Raw genomic sequence first — 18,904 nt, forward strand, 5'->3', positions numbered from 1 at the left:
GAAGCAGCAGTTGCATGAGTAAGGCTGCCAAATAAAATACGAGATGCCCAGTTATATTTTAATTTCAGATGAACAAAGGATAGTCTTCTCTTATAAGTATGTCCCAAATACTGCATGGGACATAGTTATAGTAAGGAGATCAATCAGCAACTTAATCCTTGAAAACAGGCTTACAGACCTGAAAATTTCTCAGAAGAGAACTTCAAAGGTCCTAAAAGCAAGTCCTGAATTGACATACCGAGGTAATTTCCTAATTCATGAGATGGTAACATGAAAATTCTGTAGGAGAAACCACAGTGTTTCACAGGCTATCAACACAAGGTCTTAAAACACCCAGTCTGTATCCCCAAATAGTTCTCAACCTGCATAGGACAAGGACCATGTCTTATACTTACTCTATTTGTATTTCCAGTAAAACAAGAAAACTGTCTATTGTTGATGGCATGGTTTTCAAAGGAAAGAAAAAGACTATTTTCCCTAAATTTCCTTGAGAGACTAATTAAAATTGATTTGAAATTAAAAGCTTGACTTTCAAACCATATGTTCTTTGCAAAGCATCAAACTCTAACCAGAGTTTTCTTTTAAAGTTTCAGCATTTAACCGAAATCACAAAAGAACTTCATTAAGCACTTGATACTGGAGTTCCCTGCAGAGCAGAGGCACAGCAGTAATTACTCTGCCTCCTACGTAAAAGAAAAAAAAAGTCATTTAAAAGTAAATGTTTCTGAGGACTTCCCTGGTGGTGCAGTGGTTAAGAATCCACCTGCCGATGCAGGAGACACGGGTTCGAGCCCTGGTCTGGGAAGATCCCACATGCCGCGGAGCAACTAAGCCCGTGTGCCACAGCTACTAAGTCTGCGCTCTAAAGCCAGCGAGACACAACTACTGAGCCAGCGAGACACAACTACTGAAGCCCGCGCGCCTAGAGCCCGTACTCCCCAACAAAGAGAAGCCACCGCAATGAGAAGACCAGGTACCACAACGAAGAGTAGCCACCGCTCGCCGCAACTAGAGAAAGGCTGCGCACAGCAACGAAGACCCAACGCAGCCAAAAATTAAAAATATATTTTAAAAATAAAATAAAAATAAATAAATGTTTCCATTTACCTCAATTTTGTTATTTCAATTTCTTCCCAATTGAATTTTAAGTAAAATTAAGAACTGAGAGGAAAAAAGTGGTAAAAACTAGAAAACTTGACAGCTTTCTCAGGGTCAGTATCCTAAACCATAATTCCTTGCTTAAGAGTGTCCAAAAGGATGGAGGAGCTGGCTGTGGTCCATGATTTAGAAAATGGCTGAGGTCTGCAAACACTGGCGAAGTTCCGCCTTTATACTTAAGTTAAAGCAAGGGTGAGTTTATTGCCAGGGAGGGAGGACGGGGAGATGGGAAGGAGGCAGTTTCTCAAGAGGTGCTGGTCCACCCAAACACACCAGCAGAAAACTGCTCAGTTCTCTTTAAGTACGTGGGATCTGAAAGTGCTTCCGTGACCTTCAGATGACATTGCATTTTGCAACCACTAAGGGAATACAGAAGAACACATATTAAGCCCTGAAGCAAAGGTCTTAATTGGCCTCAGGGCAAAACTTACAATAACCACTTTCTGTTTTGACTCTTCGGTTCTTATGCACTACATCAGGGAAAGGTGAATATGACTCACGATTTAAGAATGTGAGTTCCCAGTGCACTGCAGAGAGGGTTGTTTTCCAAAGTCAGCTCAGGAAAAGTAATATTAACAAATAGCATAGGATTTCCTCTTGACAGAGTCGAGCATCTAGCTCTATGATCAGCTGTGTTATTTTTTTCAAACACATTTTAGAGGCAATTTATTGGATTACAGGGAATTGGGGCCGAAATCGAGGAGTAAAACTAAATAAATAATAAAGATGCATATTCTTTACAAGGCAGAATTGTCCTTCTAGCCCCTTGGAAATCATGAAAATAAGAAACCTGAGAAATAAAATAATCCGTGACTGACACCCAGTGAGTAGGGAAAGGTCAGAGAGGACACTTCCACCTCCCGAAGATCAAAAGGTAAATTACTTTAAATTCTCTTTGAAGAGGAACACATTGGCTTTGTAAATGGGGAAAAGGGACCAAGCAAGGAGAGGACTCAGTAATCCAATGCTCAAGCACCAACAATCACTTACTTTGTAAATGGTGGGTAAGATCTGTTTCATTTTCAGCCTGTGAAAGACAAAGACGTCATAAACGGCTGAAACCGCCAGGACCGTCACTCCTTGTTCTTTCCACAGCATGCTGCATCCGGCGCACAGTCCGGTCCCCAGGAACCAGCCCCAGGTCCTGGCCGAGGCGCCCCTTGTAGAACAGTGTTTCATGTAGCAGAGCAAGGAGAGGAGGAAGAAGAGACTGGCCCCCACATCGGCCCGGCCCACGATTCCTGCCACCGCCTCCGTGTGGATGGGGTGAGAGGCAAACATCAAGCCAGCCATGAAGGTCCAGTATCCATCCCCAAGCAGGATCTTGGAGAAGCTCGTGAAGAGACCAGTGACCGCCGCATGCAGGAGCACGTTGACAAGATGGTAGCTCCAGGGATTCAGCCCTCCGATGGCGTGGTTCAGGCGGAAAGAAAGAGTGCAGAGCGGCCGGTAGGACTTGTGGCTGCCGCTGTGGGTTAGCAGCGTCCCCCAAAAATCATTGTAGAAAATGTGGGTCCATGGGGTTTCTGGGAGAAGGTCCTGATTAGTCTTGATAGCACGGCTAAAAAATAAAATGTCGAAACAGAAATCTAATGTAAAATACAGAAAGAAAGAAGGAAATACACTGCTAAAATATACTGCTAAAACACTGCCTCCCTTTGTAGCCTTGTCATCACGTGGCTTTGTCATCACGTGGCTTTATGATGGGATTCCAGGTATACATGATTAATGCAAACGAGCCTTGGAGCCGGCTTTACAAGTAGATTGAATTCAGATCCTCCCCTTAATGGCTTACTAGATCCGCAATTAAGGTTGTATTTCTCTCCCTCAAAAGCTTTCTTCCTTGTTTGAATGCAAATACCTTTGAAGAATAAATGCAGAGTTAAAGGCTTAACTCTTAAGGTTCAATAAAGCAGTTGCCAAACAATTGCCCGCGTGTTGGCTAGAAAGTCTCAGGTGATACTGGTGCAGGGGATACACTTAGAGCAAGGACTAGCCACCCCCGGCCCTGCCCCAGCAGAAATAAATTTTAGGTAGAACATCTGTGCCCAAAGCAATGCTTCCCATACATGCAGGTCACCTGGGGATCTCATTAACAGGCATGTAAAGGTTCTAATTCAGTAGGTCTGGGGAGGAGCCCGAGATTCTACATTTCTAACCCTTGTAATTGTTCATTTATCTACTGTGTAAAAAAAGCAAAGAACACTGCTTTGCAGATACATGAGTGTTCTGGAGACCTAGTGCAAAGAACACCTTGGCCCTGTGAGCTGCTGCTATTATTATTCTACAGACTGTATTCTAATCTACAAAAAGTCCCTTATAAAATTCAGTTCGACCTACAACCTCTGAAATTAGGTGCATCTGGGGGCTGGAATTAAGACAGACATCAACATACATTAATAGTAGTTGGTTATCTACTCTGCCAAACACTATGCTAGTCCTTCTGTATATATTATCTACTTATGAAAACGAGCTGACTTTTCTAGATGCTCAATAAAAGGCAGAAAGTCTGTCAAAATCAGGTTTTAAAAAGTACTGAATGTTACAGACAGTTCTCCAGTGTCTATATTCTCCACTTTCCCATACTTTAGTTTTTAGCTGGGTACATGTCTTATGGACAAAAAATTATCATTTCCTATCTTCCCTTGCTGCTAAATATTTGGTCCTGTGACTAGTATTTGGCCAGTGACTAATATTTGGTCAGTGGAATATAAGCAGAGTGCTATGCACTACTAGAAAAAAGTATCCTTAAAAGGAAAAAGCTTAGTATTCTTCCCTCTCCTACCCCTACCCACTTCCTGCTGGAGCACAGATGTAATAGCTGGAGTTCCAGCAGCCATCGTGACTCATAAGGTGTCCTTAGGAATAGAAGTCATGCCAACAGAGCAATAAGACTGAAGGAAACTGAGTCCCTGTCATGGTAGACCATACCAGCCCTTGGCAAACTACCTGAGTATGAGAAAGAAATTGCTATCTTGTTTAAGCTGCAATAGTTTGGGTGTTAGCACAGCTGAATCTACTCATCAGTGAAATCCTTTGCTAACAGAAGACCTACTATATCACAGTGGTTTGATTTTCCATTTTGATTCTGATTTTTACAAGCCTCCGTGTATTGACTGTGTATAAATGAATTTCCATATAAATTGGCTTTTAAAATATTAGAAACAGATGTTAGTCTGGATCCATTAAACTAAAACACCCTGTTATGACATTCATCAAGAGTCTACCCCAGAAGTAATTGCTTAAGACTTGATGGGTTATAATTAAAATTTTAAAGAAATATGAAAAACTGCCAGTGTTGTTAGAGCTGATTTCAAGCCATTGAGAATGAAAAGCCAACTGGCCTCCACTGAACATTAACTTAGATACTGATGTGCATTTCTCTAATATCAATGCAGAAACGTTCATACTATGAAAGTCAGGGCAGCAGGAAGTTCAACAGCAAAGCACTGTGGGATAAGGCTTGGCTAATTTAGCGAGAAAAGCTGAAAAGCACATTTTGTTTAGGACAATACTTCACCCTTTCAGTGGCAGATCCTTATAGAATGGAGACGCATGTTCCCTAAACCAGGTTTTCTACATGCTATTAGTTCAGCTCCATAACTAACTCTGTAAAGGCTTTTTGAGGGAAAGGAAAAAAAAAGAAACACACGTTTAAAAGTCTGTTCAAAGCTGCCAGAATTTCTTATATCCGTAGCAATACATCTAGTAATCTGCAGCAACCAACAAGATATACTATGTGTTTAACTCTCATGAAACAAGAATTTCAAAACAAAGAAGAAAACTAACAAATCTCATAATTTCATTGTGAGAAAAACCTTTGATGCGGCACAGCCCTAAATTTACACTGTAGAAAAGAATTAAAGGCAAACAGTGTCAATAAAATAATAGAAGAGCAAAGGAACATCCCACCCATGTTCAAAATATACTGCACTAAGGGAGACTTCGGTCTGATAAAATTCTCTGATGGGCATTATCTTATTATTAGCCAGGTTTTTATTGACTCAATAAATGTTACGGCAAAAGAACAAGAAATAAGACTAAACTGCACTGGGCTTTAGTACATAAGTCATGTCACACATGCAAGTCAGTGATAAGGGATGCATTACGCATCCTTCACATCATATTAAGAAAGATACAGACCAAAAGGGATTTAATGGAATCTGGATAATCTGCCAGCAAAATGAGAAGTAAAGGTAGTCTCTCAACACTCGACATAATAGATACTCATCTGTTTGCATTTTCTTATGCAAGTCCAAAACTGAAAGAGGGAAACCTGCTACTTCTCAGTCAATGAAAAGGCTTAACTCAAAACAAAATGTCATGCTGATATAATTTCTAATGTTACTTCTGTGAGTGGGTATTGAAAATTCAGAAAGACACTAAGGGATTGGGAAACTTTCCACTCCAGGAAAGGTGAAGAACGCTGAAGCAGCAGGTGTGGAAAAGAAACAATTGTAGGCAGAATTCTCCAGAGAACACAGGCCCAAGAGACTGCCTTTTGAAGCAAAAAGATCCAGTCTCTCAAGCTTTCAAGGAGGTCTTAATCTGTTTTCAGTTTTGTTCATTTGAGGCTGTTTGTTTTTTGCTGCATTATGATTTTTCCTTTAAAAAATGTTGACAAAGGCCAACGCTATTGTAAAACGTAAAACGGATGAATGATAATGACACTGCCATCCCAACTGTCCTTGTGTGGGTTTCTCTCAGTACTATTTTTCCTGTCCATTGACCTTTTCAGTCATGAGCACCCACAAAAATGATGGCCATCAGTCCTTCAGAGGAGGAATGATGCTTAGATTCTCCAAACATCAAACGGCACGCTCTTCCCAAGTACTTTCAAATTGTTCTACTAAAAAGTAAGTAAAGGCCAAACTCTATATTTAAAAAAAATTTTTTTTTCTTTTAGGTGATGGGTTGAAATTTGTTCCACAGGAGAAAGAAGAAAGAGCATGGCCTTTGTTAACCTGCCCTGCTTCAGTGCTACCCAAGCACGCCTATCTATGCCCAGAAAGGGCAGTGAAATGCAGTGGTTAAGAAAACTGAGTCTGGAGCCAACTGGTCCAGAGTTACTCCACTTCTCTGTACCTCAGTTTTTTCATCTGCAAAATAAGGATAATAACTGTACTTGCCTTATAGGACCATTTTGAGGAGTAAAGGCGTTAGTAAGCAAAAAGCACATTGTTATATGTAATATGTGTAACACGTGATAGCTGCTGTCATTATCAGTATTATCACCATTAACACCAAACAACTAGTGCTAGCCATCAATGCAAAATCAGTGCTCTTTCTTCATATATATATATATATATATATATATATATATATATATATAGCCTTCAAAAATCTATGTACCATGGTCCTATTTCACTTAAAATTCCTTTAAGCTTTTATGACACTCTCAGCACAAAACAATAAACATTTATGAAGTCTTACCTGGGGTCTTTTATCTTTTAACACATTACTCTTCCCATTCCCCTCCTATCTTTTTTGACTTCTTTCCAACTCCTTGGCTAGCATCTCTTTCAGATTTTTCTCCCAAATGTGGATGTTTCTCTCGGTTCTGTCTCCTGACCTCCCCTCTCTCTACACTTTCCACCTCTGTAGTCATCATCTTTGACACCTGCAATTCAAGAGATGCTTTCTCCATCGACGCCTCCAGCCTGAGTGTTGCTCACAAGCCTACACTTGTACTGCCCCAGGTGACAGCCATACCTGAATGATGCAATCCCGGTTCCTCTACTAACACCAGAGTCTTACCTTTGGCCAGTTAACCTCTCTAAAGCACAGCTTCTTTACCTACAGTTGGTAGACAACAACGCTCCTCACAAATTGTTGTGCTGAAGATCAGGTGAGGCAATGTTAACTTAAAATGTTTGAAAAATTACTTAGCCTGGTGTCACGGACTGGTTTTTCCAGACCCCTTCTTCTTAGTTAACAGTGTCCTGTTCTTCCTTCTGAGAACAGGCCACATCCACCCCTCAGTCCATGTGCATAGAGTGAAGCTGTTATCCCCACCTCCTGATGAAAGGTTATCATTTGATTTGACCAGTTAGCGTACTATATCCCCCCATCCTCATTTCTGGCCACAAGAACTGACTTAGCAGCCAGCCAGGTCAGTCGGAGTCAAAACAGCTCCAACAATCTACTGGGAAAGGACATCTTATTTTAAGAATGAGATGAAATCCTAGGGCTACTAAAGGATTCCCTGAAGACAGAGCCTAAGAATGAAGCCAACACAAAAAACCCAGATCAAGGAGACAGAGGCAATTCTTAGTGCAGCTGGATCCCGTTGTGCCTGAAGCTAACACTTCTAAATAAGCCAATAAGCCAATACACTAGTTTGAACTGTTATTCTGACATGTGCAACCAGAAGACTGCTAAATGAAATAGCACTGTGTAACTATCAAGCAATATTGTTAGTTGCCCTTTCAGTATCTTCAGCTGAATAAGACTGAATCCAAATAATTTTCCTTACACACCACCTCCTTTTTCATACAAGCCCCTCATTAAGCACCATCATTCTTCCACCACTGACACCGCAGTTGTGCATGAGGGGTCCTTCTCTCTTTGCTCCTACATCTACTTTTAAATTGGTTAATGATATGTTGACGCCAGTCAGGCTCTCAGAGAAAAATCCAACTCGCAAGTTTCCCTTAAATTCACCTCTAACTTCCCTTTTCTCCTTCCCCCGCCCCCATTCAGGCTTCCATCATTTCCTACCCCTATTGCTTAGCAGGCTTACTAAAAGCGCCTGTTTATTATTCTGTTTCTTTCATTAGGCTCAAAGTCCCCTCATGGAAAGAGTATATTTTCTTCAACGCCCAATACGTATTAGGCACATAACAAATATTTGTAAAACTGAACTAGTCATCCCTGCCTGCTTTCATTCCCCTTTTGATCTATTATACATGCTGTGGATAGAGAAACTTCCTGAAATATAACTCCTGAAGTATAACCCTAACACCATCACTCTGCTTCACAAGAATCCCTCATCACATCCTATTTCTTACCAAAATAAACACCCTTCCCGGCCCAGCATTCACAGCCAGCCCCATTATGACTTCTAGGCCAATCTCCCATTACTCCTCTATATGCATCCTAATGCCAACCGAACTTCCCAGCTTCTAGGCCTTCGCTCAGATCATTCTGTTCCTTCCTCTGCCTGGATTGCTGTTCTTCGACCAGTTTACATCTGTCCAGATACACTTTAACTGCCAATGCTCGTTTGTGATGCCCCAGTCTCCCCTAAAGTCTCTCCTAGTTATTGTTGCAAATCGGCTCGATTTTAACATTGCGCATTGACACATTCCCGTTATTAACACTGACCTCGGGCTTCCCTGGTGGCGCAGTGGTTGAGAGTCCGCCTGCCGGGGCAGGGGACGTGGGTTCGCGCCCCGGTCCGGGAGGATTCCACATGCCGCGGAGTGGCTGGGTCCGTGAGCCATGGCCACTGAGCCTGCGCGTCCGGAGCCTGTGCTCCGCAACGGGAGAGGTCACAACAGTGAGAGGCCCGCGTACCGCAAAAAGAAAAAAAAAGAAAAAATACCACTGACTTCTTACTACCATCGTCAGGGATCTTATATGGGATGAGATGTGGAAGACGTTTCATGAAGGAGAAGGAGGAAATATATGCATTGAAATCAGGGCATTTTAACAGTCCCTCTTCTCTACCCTATTGAAAATCACAACTCAACAAAATGGATTGATTCTGTCTTAAGAAAATTATTCACTCACTCATTTATTTATTCATTCATTCCGTGATGGGCTAGACACTATAAAGGGCACTGCAGATAGGATGGTGAGTAAAACAGATGCACTGCCTTCGAGAAACAGCCTAGTAGAAGAGGCAAAGATGTGTAGAGGCCATTTCACTGCAGTATGATAAATACCTCTCTAACACGAAATCCTGATTGCCTTGGGAGAACAGAACAGACTTCCGACAGTCGGCGGGGTCAAGAGCTTCCTGGAGGAAAGCAAGTCTACATACACGGAAGGGGTTAAGCAAAAGAGTAACTGAGTTAGGATGTTGCCAGACTGATGGGCAATATTTTCAAGGACCCTGAGGCAGGAGAGAAGAAGGTGGTGAGCTTGGGAACCGAAAAAAATGCAATAGGTTGCTTTGGCTGGAGTGAAGTTTGAGGGATGGAGTGACAGGAATCACTGGCATTACTCTGTCTTGGACTATTGTCCTTCATGGGATGGAGAGCAATGTGGCTACACGTCAAGCTCTGCAGTGGTCTTCAGGTCCGATTCAGCTTGTTAGGACTTGCTTTATCTCCCCAATGCACTGTTAACTCCTAAGACACAGAACAGTATCTTATTTATCTTTTGGAGCCTTGCACATATTAGGCATTCAATACATATTTGACGAACTGAATTCTAACTAGAAATGATTGGTATTGATAAGCTGCACTCACCTTTTAGAAAAATTCTACATTGTTTTAAGTATATAGGGAATTATCACTTGCATCTAAAAGCAGTTCACTCACTCTGGGCACTAAACTCTGTTCACTCAATGATACTTAACTGAAAAAAACCATCAGGTTAATTGGCTTACCCAAATGTCTTTGGTACACATTTCCCACTTAACCTATAATCCCTCCATTAGAGTCTCTCTTTAGGGATAAGCCATTATATTTAGAAAGCTCCAGTAAATATGCAAATACTTAGCTACCAGGGTAGGGAAATGAGAGGTATATCGTAACATCTTACAGCCTGTCTTAGTCTGGCAAGAAGCAATGCATTTCAGATTCACAGAGGAATGTCAGGTAGGGCAAATAAATTTCGGTGTTAGCTTTCTTGGTCCCTGCAGAAATGGAAGGCACTATGCTTTAGGCATGAAATTATCATTACACATGTAACACATTCCTAAACTTATTTCCATCTTGATCTCCTCCTACTAAATTGTAAACCCTTCAACGGCAGAGATGATGACTTCCTAAGCAACTGGCACTTTTTAAAAAATGTGAATTGTCACTGTCTAGATGTTGAATGAAAAGAGGCCAAAGGAGTAACAAAGAGCCTGCTGTCAGACATCCAAGGAACAGGGCCCCCGAGTAACTGCTCGCTTTGTGAGAAGGTAAGTCTGAGAATGCTCAGCCTTGTAACTAAAGGAATATTCTTAGTGGACTCCTCTTCCATCCCTTTAGGAGTTTTTCCTGTAAGCAATAAAGGAATTTTATGAGCTACATCTGACACAGCAACCTCTCCAGTTCCCCCCACCCCCAAACAAAGAAAACTAAGCTTTCTGATTAAATGTGGCCCCAGCTGCAACTGAACTAAGCTGAACTAAGCTGCTGGAGATTCGGATTCACTCTCTAGAGCTTCCCAAGTCTAGAGTCTGCCCAGACACTCTTCTTGTCTTAGTGGGAGAAAATGAAATGGATGAACCTTGGCCGAAGAAGTGTCTTTAGTTCCCCAAATAAGTCAATGCTGCCATTTTCAGAGTTTCTACAGGGAATGGTCAAGAAAAAACTTTAAGTAACCCTGAGAACAAATTAATAATCCATTTAAAAGAAAGCTGATGATTTAAAATGAAAACTTCTGGGAATTCCCTGGCGATCCAGTGGTTAGGACTCCACACTTCCGCTGCAGGGGGCATGGGTTCGGTACCCGGTGGGGGAATTAAGATCCCGCATGCCACACGGTGTGGCCAAAAAAAATGAAAAAAATTAAAAATTATTTTTAAAAAATTATACAATTAGAACTTGTTACTAAAAATGTTTTTTAAAGTATTAATATGAAAAGCATTTGACAAGATTAAAGCAAAAACTAACAGCATGACATAATCACAAAAACCATACTCCAAGCATTTAATTTCACTGATTAAAATAATCCTCTACCTTAATATTAGCTTCTTAACAACTTGAAATATCTTTCATTGCCTTGCAATCTGCATGAGGAAAAACAATATTAATGTTTTCCACACAAGTATTTGTTCACTATATCCATATCATGCCACCCTAACATAAAATATTATACTTACAATTCACCTCCTTCAAGCTGGACTAAATTGAATCAGTCTCGACTTAAAAGCTTAATGAAAATATCTTTATTCCTAGTTTTCCAGACTTGAAATCAGTAACCACTGGAAGAAGTACTATGAAGCTTTTTCACTCCCAAAAGTTTTTCACTCCATAAACTCCAAGTTTATGAACCACTTCAGTACACTGCTGTATATAATTTATGAATTTCAATCAGTTTCACAGGTTTTCATAAATTCATAGTTCTATAAAAAAAGGTGATTAAAAAATTTTGGTTTTCTTACATTTCATACTATGTTTCCCTTACAATGGGGTCTTGAGCACTAGTGATATGTTTTAAAGTATGACTGGTTCCTTATAATTCTATTTTTAAAATATTACAAATATTTGATTTTTTTAAGATGAGAAATGAATATGAGATTATAGCTTTCAAAAATGACTGGGCTCTATTGGACACCAGAGGCCAAGAACAAGAGCACAGGTGTAACCATGAGATTCTAAGAACACCTATTTTGTGCATGGTCTTGTTCTATGTGTTTTTACAGAATCAAAGATGATGTGCTTTGTGCTTAAGAACACAAATGCCTTCTAAATAGGTAGGCATGGCAAGCTGAGAATACACTTTTTCAATTAAAATACTTGCCTATGTATATAAACACGCTGTACAAATTTCAGAACAGATATCCTGAAGTACATGGAAGTTTTCCCAACTACTCAAGTATTACCTTAAAAAACAAAAAAAAAATCACATCCTTGAGGAGGTGTCATAGAATCTTCACTTAAGGTACATAGGAAAAGTGCCTTCTGGCTATGATACTGCTTGGAAACCCACTAAGAGTTCTCACTGCCAGACCATGGAAGGTAGGGGGAAATTTTTTAAACCAAGAAACTAACAGGCTTTAAGAAAACAGGCTCCATTGGGAGATGGGAAGATATTCACCCACATCATCCAGATGTTTGGCTTATCTGTAAGCCTAACTCCTGTCTTCTCTGAGTTAAGTCTTAACCAAATCACCTTTCTTTATTCACGCCTCTCCTTCAGCCAAACAGACTAGCCAAGAGGTTTCTTTAGCCAAATACTTGCAATGATCCTTTGTATTTTCTACTTAAAATTTTCCACATGTTGCCAATGTATCCCTCACAGGTATCCATGATACAATACAACCTTGCATTTGTATCATGCTTTTATATTTCACCAAATGTGCTCATGTTCACGACTGTCTTGAATCCTTGTCACCGCCCCGTGAGTAAGCAGACGTGGACGTGACAAGTTAGGAGTCCTGCATGAGACAACTGCATCGGTACAGATCAGAGCCGCCCACCCTGGAATCCAAACTTCAGTTCCTTGTCTACTGCCCTCCCTATGTTACAGGCTGAATTGTGTCCCCTTAAAAGCCCTACGTTGAATCTCTAAGTGCCTCAGAACGTGACTGTATTTGGAAATTGGAGCTTTCAAGAGGTAATGAAGTTAAAATGAGGCCTTTAGGCTGGGCCCTAATGCAATCTAACTGGTGTCCTCATAAGAAGAGGAAATTTGGACACACTAAGAGACACAAGAGGCACACGTGCAAAGGAAAAAAAACATGTGCGGACCAGTGAGAAGGTGGCCATCTGCAAGCCAAGAAGAGGCCTCAGGGGAAACCAAATCTGCTTACACCTTGATCTGGGACTTTCACCCTCCAGAACTGTGAGAAAATAAATTTCTATTGTTTAAGCCACCTAGTCTGTGGTATTTTGTTATGGCTGTCCTAAGAAACAAATACACCCTACTATACCATAGCGACCATTGTACATAATTACATACACTCTCCTGTTTATCCTTCAGAGTTACAGAGAAACTAGATTTCACACAAAAGCTATATTTGTCCAATACTATGTCTGGTACTCTGATTTTTTTTTTTTTTTTTTTTTTTTTTTTTGCGGTACGCGGGCCTCTCACTGTTGTGGCCTCTCCCGTTGCAGAGCACAGGCTCCAGACACGCAGGCTCAGAGGCCATGGCTCACGGGCCCAGCCGCTCCGTGGCACGTGGGATCCTCCCGGACCGGGGCACAAACCCGTGTCCCCCGCATCGGCAGGCGGACCCTCAACCACTGCGCCACCAGGGAAGCCCTGGTACTCTGTTTTTGATGACAGGGGTTGAACTGCTTTGTGAGTAGAAATAGGACTTTAAGAGGTATCTTATTCTTAGTTCTGCCAGGACTTGTCTACATGCTTTACCAGATGGGAAAAAAAATCCTGATCATGCCAATGGGGCATTAACTCTAACTAAACACACGTAATAAAACACAAGTGCTACTTCATATTTACACTGAGATCACAAAGCTTACAAAGCACACACACGTTATCTCATATTATCCTCACAATACTGCTATAAAATAGAAAACTACGCTGGATGGCTTAAGTTAGCTAAAGATGAGCACATACTTAATAAGAGGCAGAGGGACTTCCGTGGTGGTGCAGTGGTTAAGAATCTACCTGACAATGCAGGGGACATGGGTTCGATCCCTGGTCCGGGAAGATCCCACATGCCACGGAGCAATTAACCCCATGCACCACAACTACTGAGCCTGCACTCTAGAGCCCGTGAGCCACAACTACTGAGCCCACGTGCCACAACCACTGAAGCCCGCGTGCCTAGAGCCCGTGCTCTGCAACAAGAGAAGCCACCACAATGAGAAGCCCGTGCACCGCAACAAAGAGCAGCCCCTACTCGCCACAACTAAGGAAAGCCCACGCGCAGCAACGAAGACCCAATGCAGCCAAAAATAGATAAATATAAATAAATTTATTAAAAAAAAATAAAGAGGCAGAGAAAGACCTTGAACACTGTTCTCCAAACTACTCCATTTAACCTTCAAAGCAGCCCTGTTCCTCCACATGGACAATAAATCTCCCACGAGAAGTGTTTGTAAGATGATTTGAAAGTAAAATCCTAGTCTATTATTGCATTTTGTCTGGAATCCATATATCTGCCCTCAAGACTCAATAAAGCTATAAAAAATGTTTTTGAGCCATATTCTTTTAATTTCTGCATTTCAAAAAGAAAGTCTTCTTTTAACACTAAGGAGTCTTGGAAAACGTGAGTCAAAGGAAGGTGTTACTTGTCTCCCAGTGACGGGTGAAAAAGCCAGCTTTATGAAAGCCAAAAATGAACCTATAATTTCATATTACAAAATATAATAGAAAACATATTCTGTCAGAAATTTTGCTGCCTGCATCCCTTTTCAGCCATAAAAGTTATACACACACACATACATCTGAGAAAGATCAGACTTTAAACATATTGCAGCAACACACACACACAACATGGGAAGTTTCACCAGGGTTGCCTGTGATGACAGGATACACAGACATCCCTACAATAAAATCAGCCTCACAGCTAAATCAGAGAGTCTTTTTGGACACAAGAATATATGAGCCCTGATGAAAAACAGATAGGCAAGGGGAAAAACACTCTAATTTAAAACTAACACAGATGAGCCTACACAAAGTACCCAAACATTTGGTCCACAAACCACCAGCAAGCCTCTAATTTGACATGGAAGGCAAGAGATATTTCATCCCAGAAGGAGGAGAGAGAGATATTAACCCCACCATTAAAATTTATTGGCATTCCAGAATACAGTACTTTCTAATATAGATGTCATTCATTGACCAAACTAATTATCAAGAAATAAATCAAACTTCAGGAAGCCCCGACACTTTCTGCTGTGGCCCTTTAAATAAATCATAACGGTAGGCATTCAAAATACTTACGCTGAATAATGAAACTGTTAGTTTTCTCAGATCTTTTGTTATAAGCAGACAAATTATGAAGCACCAACATGTCCCTTTAAGACTCTTAAGCATGGTATTATATTTTACCCTTTTGATGGCACCCAAATCCTCAAACTTGGAAGAACTGGATATGAGAAGGGTCTGTTTTAGTCCTCTGTATTTAAGACTGCTAAATCCTCCACAAGATTAGACATCCCAAAACCTTCACTAAACATAGTTTCTGTCACCCTGTCCGTGGCCAGTAAAAGAAAATTCTTTTCAACTCATAAGTATCCATGCTAATTAAATTCACAAGTAATGAAGCGAACAAGAAGAACCTAAGTGTAAGAATGGGAGACTATTTAATCAGAGGAATCTAAGCGTAACGGATCTAATTTTTCACTCCAGTCTGTAAAAAAATAATCTACATCTTTTATCTGAAGCAACTCCTAAAATCAATGTTCAGTATAAAACGCACACACGCACACACTTTAGTCAGCCAAATCTCAATTCTTCCTCTTGAATATACTATTATTCAGTGTTCTCATCTATGAACTGCTGTTCCTGGTGAAGATAAAATAATAATTAAATAAGATAAGGAGCTTAACTCCTGGCACATAGTAGTTGATTCGGAAATGACTGTTACCACAATGAATCACCTCCCTTGCCTTCCTGGACCCCATAGCATACACTCCACAACATAGCACTCCATCTAGCATTCAGTATCGTTTATCTTTTCTCTTAGCATATTCCTCAGGTCCTTTGTTCCTCCTTCCCCACCACAGCCACCTGAAATTGTGCCTGTATTCATCATAAGTTAAGCCCATTAGCCAAACTAAGAGCGCAAGAATGATGGTCACAGCGGTCTAACTCGTCTGGAACAATGGATGACAGCAAGCTTAAGTGAGGGGACCAAAAAGCGTAACAGAAAGAAAAAGAGTCACGGGACATATGTCATAGTGCACAGCCTAATTAGGATATTCTGGGAAGCAGCCTCATAGGAAGGACAACAGTTATATATCATCAAAGAAGCTAGGCTTGGGTATTTCTTTTGGACAGAAAGATCATCAATTCTAATAAAACTATAATGTGATCCACGAATTTTTTTTTTTTTAGCTTCCCAAGGCCTATTTTTTCTTGCACAAAGTAGGAAAAGGATTACTCCAGGCATTTCTAATCGCACACACACACACACACACACATCATTATGTTTTCAAAGATAGCAACTTCTAAAAAGCAGGACAATATATATTAAACCCTTTATATCTTTGCTAACAAAAAGTAAAAGTCAACATAGTATTTGAAAAAGTCCTCCTTATATTCTTCATATAAGCCAATCTTAGGCAGGTGGGCAGTAAATTGGCTGTAATTTGTGATGGCCTGGAAGACAATCTAGAAAAGTTTAAGATCAGAAATATAATCACCTTGTGAAAAAAAAGCAATGTCACACACTCTGTCATGGTCATTCCACTCAGAACACATGGATTTTCACATTGAAAAATGAACATTAAAAGCTGCCTCGGGGAGGATAACAGAATAGGCAATCCCAAATGCTATATCAGTCCTCCCTTCTAATGGTTTCTTCTTTGAGGGCATCCTGGAGAGAAGTTCAATCTTTCTAATGGGAATATAACTGTACTACAACCCTCCAAGGGCATTTACCACTTTAAAAAGGAACTCCAAACTCTGCTGTCTTTAAAAGGCAATAGGTCATTGGGAAAAGTCATTTTTCAAAGCTCCAGTGAACTGGCACTCTGCTTTTAGCCAGTCACAGAGATAAGGCATGTAGTCTCAGCAACAGAATCACCTTACTTTAATTTTTAATACCTGTGCATTTCAGGGCTCTCAGGAGGAATCAGTGACTTACTCATGGCATCATCAATGTCTTAGACTATCTGTATGCATGCATTTTGACAAAGCAGAAAGGAAAATCATCCACCACCTATTAGTTTTGGATGAACATTTGAAATAGGTTACAGGAGGACGACATAAAGGCATCTTCCTCTCCATCCCCCTCAAAAAAGGAAAAAAATAATAATCTCATCATTGTCACCTCTCAGAATTTAAGTGCAAATAAAGCGCCTAGAAGGGAAGGCATGTGTTTTTTATTTCCCATTCTGAAAGCACACACAGGTATCAATTCAAATGGCAGTGAATTCATCTGGAATGTAAAAGACCATGGGGTTCACACGTATAAAGATCAACAGTTGTTTTAGAAATTAACTACACCGCATCTTAAACTTCTACATCAGTTTTAAACTGATCCAGGTGTTATCATCAGGGTAGAAACAGATGCAGTGTTAGCGCATTAAACTGTGAATCCAGCTCCAACACCTCTTAATGGGCTCCACATGCATGAAAATGATCATCATGGTAGGAAGTACACTCCACCAAAAGCCTAACTTTCAAACCAAACCAGAGTTTCATTATCTACATTATGCTCACACACAGCTACTCTGGGACTAACACTGTTTTTACATTGATTACGGTGCATTAGTAGTTTTGAGGGTGGAAATGATATTAGGAGAGTGATGCAATAACAGAGAAACAAAGCCATGGTTGTCAAGTGTGTGGACATCGTGACATCCGTGCTGCCACCACAATAAAGTCAATACTGGTCGCACCAGCCTGCCTTAGCTTGTGACTCTCTCTGGATCCCCAAAGTGGCTGAAGGAGGTGAGACGAATGATGAGGAAGTTTACATAAGAACCAACATGACTTAACATATGTATAGAGCTTTCTAGTTTTCAATGTATTTTTATATGCATCACGTGATGTCACAAATGCTTTTCCCACCTTTTTAGTGAAGAAACTAAAGACTCTCATCCAAGATCACACAGTGAGGAAGGGGCAGAATTAGGAAAAAAAAATCAGATCTTTGGACTAGTGTTCAAGTGTTACTTCTGCAACTCCAATGTCTCCAGTCATGAAATTTCTGTACGGGGGAGGCCCTTGCCCCCATTTCACTTACAGTTAAACACATACACAAAACCAATCAAAATTTTTAAAACTTGTGTTATACAAACTGCGTTTTAGTCAATTCCCTTTGGCCAACACCATTTATTTTGCAACTCACGGCACTGACGAAAAGGTCTAAATGATGCTGAATTAGTGTAACATACTAGAAAGCTGTCTGGAACAGAAAGGATTTCACCATGGAGCGTCCTGCACATATTGACTTTCCTCTTGACCAAAAAGCCTTCCAGTCTTTAAATAACAACTTCAAAAACAGACTATTAAAATCATGCCAAACTATTCTTTATAGTTTTTCCACTTCTAGAGTTCAACTTTGATGAAAATTAATTGAATTTTTAAACTCTACTGAGAAGTCACTATTGTACATTTCTTGAATCAAGTCATTTAATTTTTAAATCCCTCCTATTTTCTGAGCTTCAGCCTTAGTACTTACTTTGCACCAAGCAGACCTCTGTAGATGGTTTACTCCAAGGCAAGCTAGCTTCCAAGTATAACTCACATGAAGAATAAAAGCTGCTTCTGTGACAAGGAGACAGCGTCTAAATCACATCTCAAGGGGGGACTTCAAGAATAGGTATTAGAGTTTTTGTGAAAAGATCCTTCTGAAAACTGACTCCTATTTTTATTTTTAATCTAACAGGGTCTTATTTGTTGTCCCTTTTGACTAATGTATATATCGCACACATTAGAAACTAAGTAATCAGAGGAGGAAAAAGAAAAAGAAAAAAAGGAAAAGGTGGCAGAGTAGAAGAAAATTTTGAGTAGATTTGCGAGAGGGAACACCAGCCACACAAAATCTCAAGCATTCCCGTCTCAACAATGATGGAGGAAGGTAGTCAGGTCAAACGGTTTTGTTTCTTCTGTCCTCTGGCTTGTACTTATCAGTATAAGAACTGAAGCTAGATAACCTTAATTATAGGCAAAAAAGGTGATATCGGTGTCTGTATTATGTTCCTACTGTTATCGTAACGTAATGTGATTATGAGTTTCCTATTGTTACTACATACTTAGGGGCGAAAAAAAAATCACA

The 18,904-nt window shown here is 40.4% G+C and overlaps 1 protein-coding gene across 9 annotated transcripts in view; it reads right to left on the reverse strand.

The window, feature by feature from the left end:
• TMTC2 (transmembrane O-mannosyltransferase targeting cadherins 2) overlaps positions 1-18,904 on the reverse strand; it is an 847,045-nt gene that overhangs the window by 688,803 nt on the left and 139,338 nt on the right. For all 9 annotated transcript variants that reach the window (XR_004351770.1, XR_004351769.1, XR_004351771.1 and 6 more), the window contains one exon: positions 2,149-2,719. Coding sequence is in view for 6 of the 9 variants with exons in the window: in XM_032645685.1 (XP_032501576.1) it covers positions 2,149-2,719 (571 nt within the window). In the remaining 3 variants the exon portion in view is untranslated. The remainder of the gene's footprint in view (positions 1-2,148; positions 2,720-18,904) is intronic.

This window comes from Phocoena sinus, chromosome 10, assembly GCF_008692025.1.
Source record: "Phocoena sinus isolate mPhoSin1 chromosome 10, mPhoSin1.pri, whole genome shotgun sequence".
Classification (NCBI taxonomy): Eukaryota; Metazoa; Chordata; class Mammalia; order Artiodactyla; family Phocoenidae; genus Phocoena; species Phocoena sinus.